The sequence below is a fragment of the Terrapene carolina genome, unplaced genomic scaffold, assembly GCF_002925995.2.
Source record: "Terrapene carolina triunguis isolate 2854851 unplaced genomic scaffold, T_m_triunguis-2.0 Scaffold88, whole genome shotgun sequence".
Lineage (NCBI taxonomy): Eukaryota > Metazoa > Chordata > Testudines > Emydidae > Terrapene > Terrapene triunguis.
The window spans coordinates 40,741,333-40,763,985 of record NW_020664439.1 but is presented as its reverse complement, the minus strand read 5'-3'; the positions used below and the strand labels follow the sequence as shown (position 1 = coordinate 40,763,985).

General features: G+C 43.7%; 1 protein-coding gene across 1 annotated transcript in view; it reads right to left on the bottom strand.

Moving 5' to 3' along the window:
• USP13 (ubiquitin specific peptidase 13) overlaps positions 1 to 22,653 on the bottom strand; it is a 78,131-nt gene that overhangs the window by 15,213 nt on the left and 40,265 nt on the right. The window contains exons 7-13 of the mRNA XM_024204005.2: positions 18,938 to 19,032; positions 15,348 to 15,535; positions 13,383 to 13,454; positions 13,032 to 13,125; positions 6,246 to 6,371; positions 4,925 to 5,078; positions 675 to 849 (exon numbers count right to left, since the gene is read on the bottom strand). Of these exons, the coding sequence (XP_024059773.1) occupies positions 675 to 849; positions 4,925 to 5,078; positions 6,246 to 6,371; positions 13,032 to 13,125; positions 13,383 to 13,454; positions 15,348 to 15,535; positions 18,938 to 19,032 (904 nt within the window). The remainder of the gene's footprint in view (positions 1 to 674; positions 850 to 4,924; positions 5,079 to 6,245; positions 6,372 to 13,031; positions 13,126 to 13,382; positions 13,455 to 15,347; positions 15,536 to 18,937; positions 19,033 to 22,653) is intronic.

Genomic DNA, 22,653 nt, shown 5'->3' with positions numbered 1-22,653 from the left:
CGTATGGTAACCCTATAAAAGGTGAGCAGAAACTTACCAAGCCACTAAGTTTTACACTCCCTATAAGCATCCATAAAGCTACCTCATTATCCAACTTCAAATCCCTCTTTAAAACTCTCCCTTCTCACGATGCCGACAGAAACTTGACAACAGTTAGGCTGCTGGCAGGCTGAGACCCCGGCCTAACACCAATATCATCTCATTATTTCCCTGTACTCCCGCATCAGCCTGTCCGTATCCATCTGTTGTCCATACTCAGATTGTAAGCAAGTTGGGACAAGGAGTGGCTTTTGTTGTTTGTACAGCACCAAGCCCAACGGTGTCCTGCTCCATGACCAGGGCTCTTCAGTGCTATTGTAATACAAATAAATAACGAACAACAACAACACGCTTTGCTACAAACATCCAAATGAAGATCATTCCTGAAGTTCAACAAAGATGATTTATTTATTTGTTGCTCAGAGGGTCATTACAAGCTTTTGAAAGGCGAACTACACTTCTTACTGTGGCAGAGCTGTACTAATCTGCACCTTTTACATTCATGAGCCTCATCACCAATCCTGATCCATAACGGACTCTGCATCACTGTCTATTTCTTGCTGTGTCATAGCCAAGTGGTAAAATAAACTATATTATGAACACACTGTGCTTTTAATATGGAACCACACACTTACTTAACGCCTGCAGATTTTGCTTGAAGGGCACTGCTCCAGAAGTCGTCTACATTTTCTGGTTCAGAAAAGGCCTGCAGACACGCACTAAATGGGATCTTGGCACGGATGAGCTCTGGCAGAGGTCTCCTAGCAGCTTCTGCTTCTCTCCTCTTCAGTTCGTAGGCAATTAATTCATCTGATCAGAAGCAGACATGACACTGAAGGCTACATGAACAATGCATCTGCCACAGTATCTTTCACTGCAGTCTTACTTCTCGACAGCTTTTTTTTGGGGGGGGGGGTGGGGGGGAGCTTTTATATGGGTCTAAATATGTCCAGGAGACATCAAGATCCTGTCTGCATCAGGATCACAGCCATGTTTTAAACACATTTCTGGTTAACAGGGTTCTGATCACACGGAGGACAGGGCAGTGTGAACACTTGGAAACAAGTGATTAAATTCTTCATGGCAAGGTTTTTATTTCTGCACAAATGGCTATGCCTCTCTGCCAACTTCATCATCTCAATTAGACTCTGAAAACCATTGCTGGTCTACCCCTCCATTGTGCTTTCTTGACTGGTTAGGGCTATATATTGGGCAGGACTATAGTGCTTACCTTGCCAGTGATGGCCAGACGTACCAGAAATTGTCAAAACTAAAAACTCCTGGAAATAAGATGCAAATTTTTAACAGAACATATTTACCGTTGGAACAGATTACCAAGGAATGTGGTAAATCCTCCCTTGGAGTCTTCAAATCAAGACTGGATGTCTTTCTAAAAGACATGTTCTAATTCAACCACAAGTTAGGGGCTCCATGCAGGAACCACTGGCTGAAATTTTACGGCCTGTTATGCAGGAGGACAGACTAGGTTTTCAAATAGACTCTTATGACCTTAAAATCTATTAAATCTTGATGTGAAAGAAACAGTGGAGAACAGCAAAACCAAGGACAATTTACTGACCACAACAGGGCCCCTCTTTGAGTCCCTCCACTGGCTTCCCTCTTCACCTCTACATCAAACACACACTTCTTGTCTTTCCCTTTAGGGCCCCTCACAACTTCACCGCAGCCTACCATTATATCAACCCCCATCCTCACCCAACCAATGCTCCCAGCCATTCCTAACCACCCTCTCCCTTACATACCACTGCCCTTTCTCTCCCACTGCTCCTCATGCATGGGGAAAACACCCTGATAAGATACAAACAGCCACCACTTTATACTCCCTCCTTCAGACTCGCCTCTACCATGATGTCAACAAAACCCAGCCTGCTGGTGTAGCTTGACAGGAGATAAGCTGCAACTATTCCTCTTTTTTCTTTTCTTTTCCCTTCTCCCTCACTCCCCACCTCATTAAAATCCAGAAAATGAAAAAAAAAAAAAAAACTCTACAATACATGTAACTAAAAAAGCTGGGCCAATTCTTCCCCACATTCATTTGCTTGTATGTTGTAGCCTATGCTCTGCTCTTTCGCTGTTCGTGTCTTTAGATTGTAAGCCCTTCAGAGCAAGGATTTTCTGTTTTATATATCTGCACACTGCCCAGCACAATTGGGCCCTGATCCCAAATGCGGCACTACCATAAATAAATATTGACTATTAAAAGCCATTAGTTTGACTCTGCAGATAACCCCCACACATAAGTTACACTGCAAGAGGAAAAGCTGTGTTCATGTTTTCAAAGTGGCTTTGTCACAGAAGTGCCAAACAAGCCTTTAAAAATGTAAGTTTTGCTGTTTCTTTATTAAGCAATTTCTGTTGTTCTGCAATTAAAAAGAAAGTGATGACACTTTTCTATAACAGTCAACAGCATTCCTCTGTTTCCTAATAAATTTAAGCAGAATGCTTGGACTAGATGACTCTGAAGGAACTATAACAAACCCTGGTGAAGAGCTGTCACACCTAACTGCAGTATCTGACCCAAGAAAGGCCCAGGTAAAAGAGAAGATTCTCTCTGAACACTGAGCTGTTGTGGGAATATTTAAAATATTGAGAAGCAGATCTATGCAGCCATGGTCACTAGGTCTGCAATATTTTTCAAAGATTAGGCTCATATCAGCCTCCCTTAATGGAAAGCCCCCTCCTCTCTGTGTATTACATCCATGAAAGGAGCCTCAACCCTTTATGATGCCAAGACATGGGATATTTCTCACAAGGGGTCACCATGGCATTTGAAGTCTGCCTTATGGGTTGCAATTAGGAAATCCAGACCCCCAGGCCTACAGTGTCACAAAAGTTCAATTTTGTCTCCTAATGTTCATCAGTCTCTTATTCCAGAAAAGAACGAAAGTGGTTATAGATTCATGGATTTTAAGGCCCAAAGGAATCATTATGATCATCTAGTCTGACCTCCTGCATAACACAGACCTGAGAATCACACCCAGTGATTTCTGCATCACATTGTGGCTCAACAAGAGCAGGTCTGTTAGGAGATAGCCAAGCTCCATGTGACAAAGAATTTAGCACCTCCTGTGGTAATCTGTTCCAATAGTTAATTACTCTCATTGTTAAAAAATTTGCATTTTATCTGCCTAGGTGGCAGATTAAAGCAGGACTGAACACAGCAAACTGAGCCAAGCATGCCGGAGAACATACGAATAAAAGAGAGGACATACTAGGTCAGACCAATGGTCCATCTTGCCCAGTATCCTGTCTCTGACAGTGGCCCATACCAGAGCTTCAAGGAGTGAACAGAACAGGGAAATTATGGAGCGATCCATTCCATCTTCCACTCCTGGCATCTGGCAGTCAGAGGTTTAAGTAGCCCCGAGCATGGGGCTGCATCCCTGACCATCATGGCTAATAGCCATTGATGAACCTATCCTCCATGAACGTATCCAGACTTTTTTTTAACCCAGTTATACTTCTGGACATCACAACATCCTATGGCACTGAGTTCCACAGGTTAGTTGTGCATTATGTGAAAAAGTACTTCCTCTTCTTTATATTAAACCTACTGCCTATTAATTTCATTAGGTGACCTCTGGTTTTTTGTATTGTGTGAAAGTGTTAATAAAACTTCTTTATTCACTTTTTCCACACCATTCCTGATTTTATAGATCACTATCCTATCTCCCCTTGATCATCCCTTTCTAAACCAAACAACCTAATATTTTTAGTCTCTCCTCATATGGAAGCCATTCCATACCCCTTGATCATTTTCGTTGCCCTTCTCTGTACCTTTTCCAATTCTAATAGATCTTTTTTGAGATGGGATGACCAGAACTGCATGCAGTATTAAAGCTTTGGACATACCACGGATCTATATAGTGGCATTATGCTATATCCTGTCTTATTTTCTATCCCTTTCATAATAGCTCCCAACATATTGTTAGGTTTTTTGACTGCCGCTGCACATTGAGTGGATGTTTTCAGAGAACTATCCATGATGATTCCAAGATCTCTTTCTTGAGTGGTAACAGCTAATTTAAACCCCATCATTTGGAAAGTAGAGTTGGGATTATGTTTTCCAATGTGCATTACTTTGCATTTATGAACAGTGAATTTCATCTGCCATTTTGTTGACCAGTCACCCAGTTTTATGAGATCCCTTTGTAATTCTTTGCAGTCATCTTTAGACTTCACTATCTTGAGTAATTTTGTCCTGTCTGAAAATTTTGCCTCTTCCCTGTTTACCCCTTTTCCAGATCATTTATGAATATGTTAAACTGCATTGGTCCCAGTACAGATCCTTGGGCAACCATGCTATTTACCCATCTCCACTGTGGAAACTGACCATTTATCCCTATTCATTGTTTCCTATCTTTTAACCAGTTACTGATCTATGAGAGCACCTTCCCTCTTATCTCACGGCTGCTTACTTTGTTTAAAAGCCTTTGTTGTGGGACTTTGTCAAAGGCTTTCTAAGAGGAGTCCTCTTCATTTTGCAGCACTTTCCCCATGCTCTGGAAATACTCAGGCAGACCTGGGGCCCTGAGTCTACACATATGCACACCCTGTAGGCATGCAAGCCGATTTGGAATGTTGTGTTCTTGATTAGCTTCTATGTAGCCCACCACCAACTCAATGTGGATGGGCCACTTATGAAGGTGCTACAGCCCTGGCTAACAGAACTGGGTCTTTTAGCTCAAGTAGTAGATGCTTATGTTCCAAGATTCAGAGATCCCAGGATCGATTCAGGTTGCTGCCAACCAACCCAGGGACACAGTATTACATTAACCCTAGCCCATCCCCTATCAGCCTTCCTTTATTGATTTTAGACAGACAGCACCAACAAGCCAGCCCACCAGCACCCTTTTGACTTTACCTTTGTTCGTTGCTGCCTCCATGGCCACAGGTAACTGCATGATATAGTCTACCCTTTCTGTGTATCGGACTTTCCTAGACTGGCAGCACTGTGTGCGTTCTTCCACCAGGAACCGGAAAACATCGCTGGGGTTTTCTGAGCCAATGCGGTTTCTCTGAAGGGAAGATCAGACCTGATCACTTGAGTAGCATCCAGAGCCCAGAGTATGCAAACTGCTTTACAGACATCAAAAGATACCACCCTTGCCCCAAGGAGCTCACGCCCTAAGGGCCACATGTTAGTCCATGCCGGAAGAGCCCTGCATGAGCCTGGAAGTTGCCACTGACATCCGTGAGGAGAGACAGATGTCTGCCCACACAGTGTAACTTGCTGAATGGGGGCCTTAATAGAGATATGCTGCATGGAGTGAAAGAAGCAGTAGGGAGCAGGAAGAAGGCAGGTTACAGTAAATATGTTGGGTAGAATGTGCCTTACAGAATCCTTTCAGCAACCAGATTATTACCCTTATGCTCTGAGAACTGCATTGAAACAGAACAAGCAAATTTTAGTTAATTATCCAGCTGGAATGCCACTCAAATAATACACCTTCTCTTTGTTATGCAAGTTAATGTCTGTTATCAGGCACTTGCAGGAAAAGATCTACTCACCACCCCCATAATCAGTGCACATGGTTTGGGACATGGAACATTATGCACACAGATCTGAATAACTTCACACAGAGCGTAACACATGAACAAACACCCTTAATCCCGCAGGGCGGGGGAGAGGGGGAGGTATGCTTTAAATTGTAATTGGTTGTCTCCTTTGTAAATTTCCTTTTCAATGCCTTAAAGAAAGCATTAGCATTCACAGTGTTGACTCTTTTGCATTGTTGCACTGAGCTGCAGCTTAATGGAAGTAACATTTCATACAACAGACACTTTGCTTTCAGTATGGGAATCCATCTTCCCCATAATGATTCAATAACATACAGCTGAGATTTGTAAGGGAGCTAGACAGGGTGATTTATCTACTTCAGAAGAAGATATAAATATGTGGAATAATAATAATACCTGTTCCATTTAACATTCACAGTCTTCATAATTATAAACATATTGACAACTTGTAATTGTATACCAGTATACTTGTAATTGTATACTGGGTAGCTGTTGAAAGGGACTATACTGGTTTAGAAACTGATTTAGTTAGGTCAGTGCAATTCTCGTGTAGCCAAGGCCTTAAAGGGTTTGTAAAAAAATGATGAGATCACATACTGTCCTGTTTCTCATCTCCTAACATGTCAAGCAGAGATAAAGAGAAGAAGTAGTGAACACTTTCTCACCTCTACTAGGTTTATAAGGTGCAGGAAAAACTCCTGTGCATCTTGCTGTCTATTGGAGGAGAATTCTGGGTGCCCTTTGCTTACAAAGGCCTTAAACATTCGAGGAGAAATTCCATTGTGTTGAGGCTAAAAACAAATGAAGAGAGAAATATTTTTGAAAAGCATTTCTGTGCACATTGGTCTGAATTATACACTGGCTCGAACCTTAAAAGTTAGGTTTCATGATCAAAGTGCCACAGGAAATGAAGCCATGCCACTGAATGTGATTCATAATCCACTGCCTAAAAGCGTTGTAAATGCAGCATTCGGATTGACCAGCATTGATTCGTATCCTTCCAGAACGGCAAATGCACCTATACTTATATCTCTGAAAACCAGGAAACAAAGAACTATGGTATACATCAGCCGCACCCCACCTCTGTGTCCCCTAAAGCTGGCCTTTGTAATTATGCTTCAGCCAGGGCTGCCTTATAATAAGAAGACATGAAGAATAACTAAGTTTTGTGTTTGACCGACAGAACTCTCTCATTTATCTGCACACTCCAACTGCCCGTCATTGCGCTCAGCACAGCTGCATAGATTGGTGCGGGGAGTGCTTACAACAGTACTTACACGAGACAGCACGCTACATGACAGAAGCAAGTGTAGGTGTTGTTCCAGAGGGAATCCTTAGGACAAGGGTCCAGAGGTGGTAACAACTGGCAACTCAGGGGTGGTTTGTGCAGAGTAGGCCAAATCTAGGCCCAATGCACCTAGCTGGTGTTCATTAAGCCTGCCCAAAATGTGACTTCACCTTAGTGAAAGAATATGGTTGACAATTTCTCCTGCAGCCCCTGTGGTCTCTGTCCCCGCAGCGCCCCATATCCTCCGGAAGGAAAACATGCTAGGATGTCTGACAAGGGCAAGTTGGGGCCTCACTCAAAGAGGGCAGAGTAAAGGATGCAGGCTGGGGATGGTGTGAACCTTAATTCTGTAATTCCTGGTTTACAGAGGTTTAAGCACAGGTGCATACTGCATTCGGGAAGGGTATGAGGCACTGCCAGTCAATCCTAATTCTGTGTTAAAGTTTTTGGACAGTGAATTTCCCTTGTTTTTTAAGGAAGTGGTGGTATTTTGAGGAAATTATGGTAAAGAATAGTGCATGAGTGGGGACCATCTGTGGAGGAGGGGCTCAAGGAGGCTTCCTCTCTACCACTTGACCACTAATCCTAGATTGGGCCCCCACGAGGCACAATAATTTTCAAGACAATCTAAGCAAGCGTGTGTATTTTAGAGCACTTGGAAAAACAGGCTAGTAAACAAGTAAGTAGAGTGGTGCTACCACCCCATTATAATATAGGAGAAGCAGCATGAAATATGACACAGGTAAACCACATTTTTAAAGGAAACTTTCACTCAGAAGGCCCAATTCTGATCTCAGTGTCAGCAGTATAAACAAGGACTAACTCCTTTTAGATCAATGGAGATCAGAATCAGGCCCTTAGTTTACAATGCTTGCTCAGCTGCTGGCAATACATCAGTAATATCATTACACTAAGATGCTCTTTAAGGGCTTCTGTAAACATCTAGAGACTTAAGAGTGCTGGGAATTTCTGAATACTGGGTTGTGTATCATATTGGTGTCCTCAACTGCCCTGCATCAAAGGAGAAACTATATACCCTGCTTCCTTCTAAGACAGAAGGACTTAGAAGCAAGCAAACTGCCTGGCCCGCAACCAGGCTTGCCCAGATTTTTGGTGCACTGAATTTGGAATTAAGCCCCATTGCCATTTAAATGCAACTTTTATTCGACCATCTGAGTAGCGAGAAGAAAAATGTGCAAATGTGCCGTATTCTCGAGACTAGGATTTTACACACACAGCAAGCTCTTTCCACCAGAGGGAAACTTGATCAATTTAAGCCAAAAAACAAGACCAGTGGCAAAGTCCTGAATGAAAAATCAGTTCCTGGTGACTCTATAGACTTTGGGGCTCTTTTTTATGTTGAAATGGCTCCAAGTAGCCCACTGCTCTTCCTAAACTGCTTTACCGTAGTGGAAAGAAGGTTCTAAGACCACAGAACCAGGAATATTTATAGACTACCGGGCATACTTTCCTCATCAACAGTTGCAAAACAGTTTAGCTATATATAGAGCGGACTGAACCACTCAAAATCTCACACAAATGCTTTGACAGGCGGCGCCCACTGACATCAGTTTATGGCTGGATTCCAAAGACCCAGGATGTTAAAGGCCCATTTGCACTTGGTGAAAAATGCTAATGAGTAAGATGTGAAATTCATGTTACACACACACAAAAACAGGAGTCAAGGAAACAGTCTTACAGGTGTGGCCAAAAATCCCTACACAATTATACGCATTCATTGCAAATGCCAGAGCACACATCTTGGAGGGCAAAATGTGCACTAGGTCTACAGTAGCATTTATCTACAAAATTCCCACCATTGCAATGCCACCAGTGCAACTCCACCAGAGGGAGAGAGAGTGGGAAAGGTCTACCCCAGCAACTTTCTAAACAAGGCCCTAGTACAACAAAGAAGTAAAACAGTAAAAACTGTTTCACTCCTGACACCATGTTAAAAACTGCTTAAACAGGAAGACATTTGAAGACATTTGAATCTACTAAATTATGAACAATGCATATTCTTTTGTGCCCATGGATGGCGCTCTATTTAATTAACTGGCAGAGGTTAGCCCCAAATGTTACTCTGCAGAAAGCTCTGGATAGTTTATTACAACATTCACAGTAGCAAATGCTGTAGCTAAGGTGGAGATGCAGTTTTCATTCTAATCCCTCTCATCCCATTAAATGTGAAAGTTAAGACATTGACCTTTGTTTTGTTAAACATCCGTAGGATATGCAACAAGTTAGTCGCTGTAGACACCTTAACACTGAGGTGTTGAACTTCTTGAAAATTGTATCCTCCATTTCTCAGTGTAATGATGAATTAACTTTAGTTCTTAACTTTTAATAAATGAAACGCAAGCAGATTCACCAAAGCTTCTGTAAACCTAGGACTAAACCACTGGCAAAGCAATCATTCAGGAGAAGCGTTCACTGAGATGTGATTTTAGATGACGCAAACCACAGTTGCAAACCAGAGATTCCACCTTTGTTCAAAATCTGTCTACTGACAAATTCCCTTTTAAATAAGAATATCGGGTCGGGTGAAATTTCTGTAGCATCAGAAAGAAAGTGGGGATGGTGAGGGGTATAATATAGGTAACTACGGCAACTGTCACTCTGTTTCTGTGAGAAAAGCATGTCCAACTTCTGTTATATCTAAAAATACATCTTGGAATTTATCATAGATGCTTCTTCCAAGAAAGAAAGTTCCCCTCCAGACACAGTATCTTCAGTATCTATTACAAATTGACCTTTTGTTTCCAAACATCCCACCTTGGTGGGAGGGAGGGTTGGTCTCTGGTTAAATTTCATGTTCTGTATCGGGCTCAGGGTAACAAAGGTTGGCAGGGACACAAATACAAACTAGATCCAAAATTTTACTGCCAAAACAGCATCAAAGTAAATTGAGGTTATACAGTTACACAGATATAAACCTCTATAGCATGCGCCTGGCAAGACAACACTGTATTTTCATGGTAACAGGGCTTGCTTCCAGGATACTACAAAGTCACCCCACCAACAGGGATTGCCGGAAGAAAATAAGGGAAGCCTAGAAGCACTAGCATTTTAATTGAAAGTGGGGGCGGGGGGGTGAGAAAAACAAGAGATAATGAAACCCCCTGCAGACACAGGAAAGATGAACTGTGGTCCATGGTTTCATAAAGTTTAAAGCCAGAAGAAACCACTAGATCAGTGGTTCTCAAGCTGTGGGTCGGGACCACAAAGTTTTAGTGGGGTTGCCAGGGCTGGTGTTTGGCCCCAGGACCCAGCCAGTCTAAGCCCAAGCCCAAACGCAAGCCCCACCACCACTCAGGCTTTGGCTTCAGCCCTGGGCAGTGGGGCTCAAGTTACAGGCCCGCTCTCCCCCGGGGATGAAGCCTTTGGGCTTTGGCTCCCCTCGCCCAGGGTGGTGGGGCTCAGGCTTCGGACCCCTACCCAGAGCCACAGGCCTCGGGCAGGCTCAGGCTTTGGTTCCACCTCTTGCGGTTATGTAATAATTTTTGTTGTCAGAAGGGGGTCACGGTGCAATGAAGTTTGAGAATCTCTGCACTAGATCTTCTAAGCCTGACTTGCTGTATAACACAGGCCATTAAAGTTCACCAAGGTCCCCCTATATTGAGCCCAATGCATAGGCGCTGAGTTCCCCTCTTTTCCGTGGGTGCTCGACCCCCCTCTGCCCCTCTAGTGGCAGGGAACTGATTAGCTGAGATATGCCCAGATGATCCTAGCCCCAATTTATTGTGGAGAAGCTCCTGGAGAGGAGAGGGAACATCTCTGCCCAGTGGTCCATGAGGGGCCCCAAAAACAATGCTGCCGCATAACGCAAGAGAACATGGCGGTTAACATGGGATGGAGCTGGAGCCCCAAACATGTGCCTAGCACCCTCCTTCCCCAGACTTGAATCCATGTTTCAGAGCTCACACCATATACTGTAATGGGCCCAACCAAGAGCCTCACAACTTCACGTCCCCAACTGAGCCCTGGGAAAGCTGAGATTTAAATCCAAACTTCCCCTCTTGGGCTCCCTCCTTAGAACACACCATGCAATGCCCCATTTTGCAAGTCCACACCACTCGCAAAGGGCTTCCTCACTTCTGCTCAGAGCACCACCCTTTGGGGGGAAGGGTGGCAAGCAGCCGGAGGCTGCCCTGGGAATAACTGCTGATGGAACCCCATCCTGGATTCCTCCTTGGCTGCTAATAAAGTGTAAACTCGTGGAATGATTCAGCAGAAAATAACCACGACAGCCAGCCAGGGCCCACCCTGGATAAAAATCTATGGCCTGTGTTACGCAGGAGGTCGACTTCTGGTCTTAAAATCCTCGATTCTATGAACCCCTGTGGGTTAGTGTTTGTAACAAGAAAGTAAAATAATTTAACCATCAGAAAGTAAACAGGCAAATTACTTCAGTTTGGGAGTTCAACGTACCCGTTTACAGCTTTGGGCAAGGAACCTGATTTTCCCAAACATGGGCATCATTTCAGAAAAATTCAAGGGGGGGCGGAGATTTTCTTTCATAAAGACCCTGTCCAAAGTCGAGGGGGAGGATTGTAACAAGATCGGGGGGGGGAGGGAGGCGGCAACTGCACTCCTTGCCCCATAGCAAATGATGTCCCCAAAGTCATTCTCCCTCCTCCACCTCACCAGCTGCCTCACCAGCTCCCGTAAACCTTCCCTTGAGCACTTGTGCAAGAGGAGGTAGGAGATTAGCTGGCACCCCTAATTTACCAGGGACCAGACAGCATCACACAAGAATTGAGCCTAGTATGTCTTGTTCAAAAATGACTGATGTGATAAGGATCAAGGGATAGTAGGATATACAGGAGGCTTGATAGGCTGCTTGACTGTTGTGTGAATAAAAGCGTAAGGTACCCACTGTTTAAAGAGAAGAGTGTGCAGATAAGTTAATATGGAGGTAGGTGGATGCGGCAATACCAGCCATGGCTGGCTCTGGATATCTGGTAAGCAAACTGAAAAAGGTGCAGTGGTTTATGCAGCATTAGAAAAAGATCTAACATTCATGCCACAAGGGAAAGATGCAACAGCAAACCAGAGATTAGAAACAAGGACAATATTGGACTTTCAGGAACTACAAAATGTCTCTGCTACTGCAAAATTACTGCCCATGTATGGCTCTACTGTTTGCAATAAAAGGTCAGTTCCACACTATGAGTGCTCATTATTATGGATGGATGAGATCCTATATGAGACAGGCTAGGGGAAAAATCCTTCTCTCCCCTTTCCTCATTTATATATTACAGATGTTTGACTGTAATACACTGTGCCTCTCTAGGATTGCCTTTATTTTAGACCCAAACTGATCTCCACTCCACACAAAGCAGCTGTCAGCTCTTCTTACTGTAAATGATTTATGTCATAAAATAGACATGGGCCACAATTGTATTATGTCATAAAATAGACATGGGCCACAACTGTACCTCCTTGAAACTCCAGTGGCAGCAGGATGGAGGGTATCGAAACCCACCTTTACTCTTGTGTTTCCAGGGTAGAGACAGCTGGACAAGTTTTCCACACCATCAGATATGAACTACGCCCCATCTTAACTCCAGATTAGACAGGGATCTGAACGCCACCTCCTAGGCAGGCCCATCGCTAATCAGAAGTGGTGAATTATGAAACAGAGGCCATAAAATTGCATTATTTACAATAAAGAAGTCAGTCCTACAGAGACAAAAGTCTCCTGCACCATTAAATATTCTTCTGTTCGCCATACTGGAACCTATCCCGATGGCACTGACATCAACAGGAGTTTTGCCCTGGATTTCACTGGTGACAGGATCAGGTCCTTTGGGTCATTATCCTTCATTTTGAGCTTTAGCCAGGTTGAGGAGTTCAATCCCAAATATTTAGGGCTCTCTGAAATAGCCTTCTGTTGTCCCTTTACATATGTGCACAAGAGTTCATGGCACAGCTGGAGCAGCAGAATACCCTATTAGCAAAAAAACCGGTCCCTTTAAAACTTTGCACAAATAGCTGCTGACTAATAGATTCCTGAGGGGAATCTTGCACATTACACCTTGCTAAACATGCTGCATGGGATCAACTCAACCCCCACGCTCTCCAATAGCCAGCACCTGTTCCCTTTTCTCAGGACGTCACTTTTACCTAGTTATCAGGCTGCGAATGCTCAGTCAAATACCTTGTGTTCTTCCTTCATCACCTGTTCAATAAGCTCAGATTTCATTGGTGGTTTAGAGTACTGGCCCGAAAGGAGGCCGTGTCCCAATTTAGCCCTGTAGGGAGAAGGTGAAGAAAAACAAACAGAAAGACAAAGATTTTCCTGCAGGTTTGGAGCAAAGAAACTGACAGTAATTTTAACTCCTTGAAATCTCTTTACTGTCTACAATTAGCTAGACTGGAACATATACCTATAATTCTTCCTCCCCGGTCCTTCCCCCAACCCATGTCAAGATGCTCTCCTACTATTTACAGCTAGTTTGCCATAGCATCCTTGGCTCAATATGCTTAATAATAGGAACCTGGCACTTACATCTGCGTGTTGAAATCTTGTGTTGGATCTAGAGGGGAATAGTCGAATATTCTCGGAAGGTTTCCCACATACCTGGGCAGTGAGAATAAAAGAGAAATGGTCAAAGATTATAGGTGAGTTTATCTGCGTCCTTTGCTAAGACGCCTGGATACCCTAGCAGTTTGTGCTGCAGTGATCCTTAAATAAGCTTCATGTCTTGGGAGAGTTCTATAGTGACAAGCTTAAGCCACCACCATGATGCAAACAAACAATCCCCCACTGCTTTAGAAGCTCCTAACTCGAGGGAAAGGATAGATCAATGGTTAGGGTGCTAGACTGGGACTTGGGAGATCTGGATTCTATTCCCTGCTCTGCCACTGACCTCCTGTGTGACCTTGAGAGAGTCACTTAGTCTCTCTGTATCTCAGATCTCCATCTGTAAAATTGTAGCATTGCACTACATCAGAAGGTGCTGTGAGGATAAATACATTAAAGATTGTGAGGCATTCAAATACAGAGAAGGGAGCCATATAAGCACCATGGACAGGTAGACAGCAAATTTACGAACAGTAGCACTTACTCTCATCAGAGTACTGCATGGATGTTCACTAATTAAGTCTCACAACATCTCTATGAGATAAGTAACCTCTATGAGACAATAAGTGATTTGAGATAAATAACCTCTATGAGACAATAAGTGATTTGAGATAAATAACCTCTATGAGACAATAAGTGATTTGCCCATGTGCACAGAGTCAAGATTAGAACTAATGAGTTCCTGGCTCCTAATCAATGGCTCTTTAACTGAATTCTGGATATACATCATACAAATGGTACGGTCTGCAGTCTGAAAACAAGTTTCTGATGCCCAGTTTCAAAGAGAGAGAGAGACTAATTTGTGCCTTTTCAACGGGCATTGAAGAATATGTGAGTTCATTCAGTGCTGCCACAGTGTGCAGTGCTTGGCAAGCAGTTTTTATCAGAACACAACGAAGATCTGCCAGGGAGGTAGGGCCACATTGAAAGAATATGTCCAAGTTAAGCCTGGTACGTCTTCCGTCATTAAAAATCTTCACTATATCAGTGATGCCAAACACTCCAGACAGGTCCAACAATCATGCTGCTGAAAGCAGCCGCACTTGGCAAAGTCAATCCGGATATTACATTGAAAACTGAGTCAGGGAAGTTGGCACAAGGGTCCTGCAGTGAAGGAGTTAATGAATCTGCAGACACCACTCCATACGGGTAAGCCGCCTTCTTTTCCAGAAGGCAAGTGCTACATGAAAATCTTGGAAGATGTCCAAGATCTCAGAGTGTCACTTTCAAGACGTACACTACTTCCATTGGGATATAAAGGAACATGCTGAGTTTTATCTTCAACTATGTGCAATTCTTCACGAACAACTATAAAGAGCTGCTCACCTGGGAGTGCTGAGTGTTCAACTTTGACTGTCTAGAAAAACTCTGAGATATAAAATAAGAAAGAGAAATATCCTAAATGAACTGAAAACAACAGCATTTGTTTCTCACTCAGCAGTTTTGCCACAGGCTTCCTCTGTGATCCTGAGCAAGTCACTTAGCCTCAGGAAGACCCTGTGCCTAAGTTCCCTATCTGTAAAATGGGGATAACAGCACTTCCTTCGCTCACAAAGGTGTTGAGAGAATGAATACATTAAAGATGGTAAAGCACTTTGATACTAGGGGGATGGGAGCCATTCAAGTACCACAGATAAGTAGATGCCAGTACAGAAACTGTGTGCAGACCAGGCTGAAGTTTATGAGCCTGGGATCAATCCTACATCAATGAAGTCATAAGGGATTGGACCTCCTCATCCCTAGTCTGCAAATACTCTCTGTCAAGCCATTGAATTGGCTGGAAGACAGCCATTTACAATAAGAGTTACACACTGAAATACTATATGGATTACATAAATAATAGATTTGTGACATTAGAGCCTGCGCAAAGCACTGCTGAGAATTACTTACGCTCGCTGAAACTCTGGGATGTTGAAAATGGCCTGCAGGACAGCACTGAGGTAGCAGCTATTTCCCAAGTTCTTCATGCCAGTGTATCCTGGGCCATACATGGGCTTTAGCTTCACACCAGATTCCTGAATCACTTCCCACTCAGAGACTCTTGGTTTTATGTTGTTATCTCTTAGGCCGTTCTCTGTCTGAATGCAAAGGAGTTTTTTTTTTAAAATATATCTGCAATTATGATGCATTAATTATAAACCAACTTAGTTGTCCATGTTATAAAATGGAAGAACCCAACTCAAAATGAAAGTAAAAAAGTTCCAATCCAAGGGAAGAAAGTTCAAAATCAAAACATCAACAGGTTCTTGCTATTGCAATACACTGGCTAAGTATGTGTGAACATCTCTTCCTCTACAGGCTGGTCCCAGTGAATACAACTGCCTGCTCCTCAGTCACAGCTAAAAGACTGCTCCTTTAGCCAGGGGTGAAAGTAACTTAAAGGACTTATCAGTACACCAGAGTCCTGAGCAGGGGGCGGGGCCTCAACTGGAAGAGGCAGGGCCTTTAAATCCCCAGGCCCCTGAGCTACCAGCTGCAGAGGCGGCTAGGAGCCCCGGGGCTAGGGGGCGATTTAAAGCGATTTAAAGCGCCCGGGGCTCCAGCTGCCAGTACCGCAGCGGTGCCCCGGGCCCTTTAGATCGCTGACGGAGCCCCAGGGGCTCTCGGATGCCACCGCTACCCCGGGCTCTGGCGGAGATTTAAAGGGCCCAGGGCTCTGTTGCGGTGGCGGCGGCCGGGAGCCCCCGGCCCTTTAAATCACCCCCGGAGCCCTGCTGCCGCTACCCCAGGGCTCGGGCAGTGAGGTTCGGCAGCGATTTAAAGGGCCCGGGCTCCCTGCAGCAGCCGGAGCCCCAGGCCCTTTAAATCTCTGCCCGAGCCCCGCTGCCCGAGCCCCAGGGGTAGCGGCGTCAGCCAGGGGCTCCAGCGGTTATTTAAAGGGCCCTTTAAATCACCGCCTGAGCTGCCTCTGCCACCCAGGGGCTCTGGCAGCAGGGCTCCAGTGGCAGTTTAAATGGCCCGGGGTTCCGGCCGCTGCCGGGAGCCCCAGACCCTTTAGATCGCCAGCCTGGGGAAGCTGGTCCGGTCCGGCACGGCGTACCGGCTCTTGCCGGTACACCGGACCGGACCAGCTTACTTTCACCTCTGCCTTCAGCTCAAATGAAAGAGACCTCAGTTGGTGGTGGTGAAGGTTCTCCTGCTCACAGCTCTGGTGTCTCTACATTTGCAGCCACCATTCACAACACCATTATATATTAATAGCAGTAGATCACCAGTGTGTTAGGCATTTTACTGGCAGGTCTGAAGGCAAAGGGTAAAATTCTGGACCCACTAAAGTCAATGGGAGTTTTGTCACTGGGTGAAATCCAGGTCCCACTGAAGTCAAAATTTTCATGCTTCCTCAGTAAAATAGGCATTTTCCATTACTAAAATAAACTAGTTTCCACACCAATATTAACAGCATATTTTGATAATTAGAACTGAGAGAATTTTTCAAAAGTGAAATTTAACTTTTTAAATGTAACTGTTATTTTTGCAGTTTATTGTTTGCTTTCTCTCAGCTCAGACAATGAAAACAGACTATGAACTCAGACCCATTTCATTTTCAGGTTCTCATTCACTGACACAAGACTGCAATGCTCAGGTTGCAAATAAATAATAATAATACCACTTACCTTTCATATAGCACTTTTCATTCATGGAGCGATAAGTGCTTTACAAATGAGGTAGGTATCATTATCCCCATTTTACATATGGGGAAAGTGAGGAATAGAGAGGGGAAGTGACTTGTCCAAGGTCACCCAGCAGGTCAGTAGCAAAGCCAAGAATAGACTGTAATTCTCCCAAGTCCCAATCTAGTGCTCTATCATTTAGACTATACAGTACTGGCTCCAAAGCTGAAGGTAAATATATATATTTACACACACACACACACCTTAAATTTGGGGCCACATTTGACCAAACTGTCCCTTTAATTATTTTTTTATTTGATCGTTAGTTACTTGCTGCACTTATCTTTGGTGGATTTTGACTTTTTACTCTTACATTTAAATGTGCAACAGGTTTTTTTTAATTCGTGAAATTAAAAAAATTACTCATCATAATTAAAAAACCTCAATATTCTTCTCTCTTTTATTTAGAGGATTTTCTTATCTTTGTGGGTAGTGACACTCTAACCTCTGAAAGTTAAGCATGTAAACTCCAGACAAGGAAGGAATCCCATTGGAAGGCAATTTTCAGCTCCTGAAACCACAGGGGATATGTCTACACAGCACACTAAGCCTGGGCTCTGACTCAGGTTTGAATTCAACCCCCCATTTCTGTCCACACACAAATCAATCTGACTAGGGTCCAAAAACCTTGCCAGGGGGTTGGTTCCAAGACTGAGTCCTGCTGTGATTTGGGTCCAAGCCCTGTAATTTTGCAGTGTGGACGCAGCTCAAGCTGCAGATCCAAGTCAGGTCTGTTTAATGCAGCATGGACACATTAGCATGTCTGAGAGACCCAGATCCAGCAACTGTAAACACATACAAAATGGGAAAGGAGTGCCTAGGAAGGAGTAACGCAGAACGGGATCTGGGGGTCAGAGTCGATCTCTGTTGCAAAAAAAGCAAACATTCTGGGATGTATTAGCAGGAATGTTGTAATCAAGACACAAGAAGCAATTCTTCCACTCTACTCCACGCTGATTACACCCTAACTGGAGTATTGTGTCCAGTTCTGGGTTGGGTTAGTTCTGGGCGCCACATTTCAGGAAAGATGTGGACAAATTGGAGAAAGTCCAGAGAAGAGCAACAAAATGATTAAAGGTCTAGAAAACATGACCAATGAGGGAAGATTGAAAAAATTGCGATTGTTTAGTCTGTAGAAGAGAAGACAGAGGGGACATGATAACATTTTTTACGTACATAAAAGGTTGTTACGAGGAGGAGGGGAAAAAATTGTTCTTCTTAACCTCTGAGGATAGGACGAGAAGCAATGGGCTTAAATTGCAGCAAGGGCGGTTTAGGCTGGACATTAGGAAAAACTTCCTGTCAGGGTGGTTAAGCACTGGAATAAATTGCCTAGGGAGGTTGTGGAATCTCCATCACTGGAGATTTTTAAGAGCAGGTTAGACAAACACCTGTCAGGGATGGTCTAGATAATACTTAGTCTTGCTGTGAGTGCAGGAGACTGGACTAGATGACCTCTCGAGGTGCTCTCCGGTCCTATGATTCTATGGCTGAGAGACCCAGGTCCAGCAATTGTAAACCCAGGTTTAAAATGCAGTGTGAATGTTCAAGTACAGGCGTGGGAACACTGAGTCCACAAGCCTGGATCCCACAGATCTGAGTTAACAATGCAGTGTAGACATACCCATACTGATTTAGAGCCCAGAGAATCAACATGTACTAGCTGACAGTATTCTTCACCAAGCTAAATACAATCATTACAATCTCAGGCAGTTGGCTTTAGGAATCATATTTTATTTTCCACTGATAAATTATTGTTTTCTGGTTAGAAGAATGTGAGAGACTCTAAATAAAAGATGAGTTTCCTACCACATGCATCTGGAGCATATCAATCCCAAAGTGCGCCAAGTGTTTTGCTATATGTGGATCTAAAACTGCCTCCTCTTCATCAAAAGAATAGACATCTACAAAACAGAGAGAAGCAAAGGTGATGATGCAAAGAATGTTACCTATTGGCTTTATTTAGGAATGGCAACAAAACATTCTAAGAAAGGTACTACCTTTACAGACTGGGCTATTGATAGTACCAACATTTATGTATGACCTGCAAAAGTATATACAGAGTTATACAGGTTGGAAGGTATCTTACCCTCCACAATACAATCACGTTATTAAGTGCTCTTAAAACAAAGTTTATATTTTCACAGAATTTAAAGTTTCCTAAAAAAAATAACAAAGTTTACTGTGATTTCAAAAGAAAAGCAATACAAACATGTGAGGTGTACTAAATGCAAGAAGCAAAACCACACACAAACATCAGTTATGCAGCAAATCTACATTTTCAACATAGAGATTCTTTTCAAATTGTGTGATCATTTGAAACTTTGTGAACCTGTATATATGCATGTGCAGACATTAGATACAGACAGAGGCACTAGAACTATGGACATCAACAGCTGATTGACTACTAATGATATTACATCAGTCATCAATTGCTGCTAAAGGCACAAGGAGAACATCTTTGCCCTTATTCCTGTTGTGGTGCGGGAATGATTGAGGAGCACAGAGAAATCCATCCAATGACAAACAAAGGTAAACGTTTTAGTAATAAATAACCCAGGAGGGCCTCAGAAAATCAGCATTATATTTAATAAAAGAATGACTGTCCAGGGATTAGGGCACTAGCCTAGCTTGCAGGAAACCCAGGTTCAAGTCCCAGCTCTGCTACAGACTCCCTGTGTGGACTTGTGCAAGTCACTTAATCAATCCGTTCCCTGGTTGTAAAATGTGGATAATAGCAGTGCCCTACCTCACATGAGTGTCAATGAGGATACATATAAGAATAATTTACTATGGATCATGGTGGCTCCATCACTGACAATTTTTAACTCAAGACTGGATGTTTTTTCTACAAGATATGCTCTCGGATTTATTTTGGGGACATGCTCTGGCCTGTGCTATACAGGAGGTCAGACACTAGATGATCATAGCGGTCCCTTTTGGCTTTGAATCTATAAATCTGTAAGACTGTGAGATAATGGGGGGCCACAGAAATATCTTAGATACTTCCAGGGTTAGTGAGACCTACATTACTTAAATGTCTGCCAACACAATTCCTGTCCTTAACTGCATAGATCACATCTGGTTCATAGAACTTCTTATAAATAGATCTATATCTTATAAATAGATCTTCTTAGATAAATAGGAATAAAACCTTCCAACCTGCATTTCAGGGTTGTTATTTTAGTTTCCTGGTGGATGAGGATTGTTGGATGTCAGCCTTGCGACTGATATGACAGGCCTACGGTATGCTACACTATTATGGAATGCCAGATTTATATAAACCCATACATTATACTGGTAAAAGTTGCATGAGCATGATCACAAGACTGCATTAGTTCTCAAAATAATTGATTGCAGGATACCAGTGTGAGAATGTGTGACAGAGAGAATTCACACTTAAAATGTGCTTTTTACACACATGGCAAGCAATCTTCATTTTACTTAGAGAATACCCATAGTAAGAATATTAGTTTTAATGTATGAAGCTCCATCAAACCCTCTAAAGAACTGCTCAGCAATGACTAAAGCTAGACTGAATAGGATAACTACTAAAAAACTAGTAAGAACATTGGACCAATATTCCTTGATCAGACAAAACTTGGGAGGTGGGAGACCTAGGTTCAAATCCCTGCTCTGCCACAGACTGACGGTGAGACCTTGTGCAAGAGTCACTTAACTTCTCTATGCCTTGGGCCTGTCTACACGGGAAAGTTTTACCAGTTAACTCAATGTACTCACTCACCCCGTGGACACTTATGCTGGAATAAGAGTTATTCTGGTGTAACTATATTGGTTTAAATTCATACCTTTGCTCATACCAATACAACTTTCCCATGTAGACGAGCCTCATTTCCACCAACAGTCAGATACTTTACGGACCCCATCTCTGCAGTGTCTAAGCTAGACAGAGAGTCCCTAATACTTTGTCTTGCTGTAACAGTTTGGGCTTCCTGGGCTCTGAACAGGATTTCACAGGAATCTCCTTTGCCGACCCCATGGCCCCCATACAAAAACAGGTGCAACAGGGAAATCCATGGCCCAGGCATGCTAGTGTGGGTCATGTGGGCTTGAGTCTGCCCTGGCAGGGAGAGAACACTCTGCTTGTTTGTTATCTCAGGGCAGAGCTCGAGCTGACGGGGGAAGCACGGTTTCTCCAGTGACAATATTTTCCCAAGGAAATGGAGTTTAATAAATCTGAGGAGAGGACAGAAAGGAAGGGAAGGTCCCACTGTTCAGTGTTTACCAGGCCAGCCCCATCACGGAGTTCAGTCCAGTGCAGATTTTGTCTTTCTGGTCAAGTAAATGATGTTTGCAGCCCTTCTATTGTGAAGGACACACTGATGAGATACACTGCAGTCAGCAGCCCCCTCATCATCTCTCTCTCCTGCCCCAAGCAAGAGGCCTATTTACCCTCTCCCAAGCCCTCCCCAGAACCTGACAGGACCCAGCACAGTTCCCTGGCCCATCTTTACACCCAACCAGGAGAATACCCCCTGCCCTCCACTGACAGCCTCATGCTGTCTACCCACTTCCCCGCACTTCTCCATGCCAGACCTCCCTCGGTGACTACTCCCCCCTTGCCAGATCCCTGCCTGAGGGAGGGACAGGAACAAGCTGCAGGGAGAGAGAGGTCCTGTTAGGTGCACAAGTTAGGGGAGATGCCAGCACAGGGGAAGGCAGTTCAGGACAGGTGTACCCCTTCCCAAGAGTCCTCAGCATGCCCCATCTCCTAGCAGCTAGAGATCTTCTCCCCTCATCAGCAAAAAAAATCACCAGGCAACTTGAATGAAATCTTAGCAACTGGTCTGCCCCCTAAGAGCTTAGATACCTGGGTCCTGGTCCCGTGTTGACCTCACTGCAACTTTTCCCTTCATGCTGGGGATTAGCCAGTACCCTAAGAGTTAATGCAGCTTTTTAAAAAGGTTAGTCAAGTTACTGGCCTGTAAAAATTAAGCCTCCTGAGCCAGGGAGTGGCCCTTAAGTTACGCTGATTAGTCCAGCATTCCCTTCATTAACATTAGTCATGGGTGACCCTGCTGGTATTTGTGTGGCTATAGCATGTCCCTCTGCCGGAATTCCATTGTGAGAGTGTTAGCGTCCCAGAAGACATTATGTTTTCATCCATATACAGGAGCTCACGACATTCCCATACTCTTATGGTTAAGTCATGAGCAGCCAAACAGACTGTAAAGTTCAGAATGCTTCTCAGAGTGAAATTACACACATACACACATCTAGGGTGACTACCTTTATCCACATGGAAGCTGGGAGTTTATTTTCCCTAGTTCAGACAATTTTTTTGTGATCGAGAGAGAGAGGCGTTACCTGAAACCAGAGATCAACGGAATAGTAGAAATGGAACCTGGACACGTGAGCCATTAATCTTTGCTCAAGCCCAGCTCTCATTTCATGGGTTCAACACCTTCAACTGTGCAGCTAAATATACTACAAAATATCACAGTGACTTTTAGAGAAGAGAGGAAGAAGAGGAGAGAGAAGAGAGGAAGAAGAGGAGAGAGAAG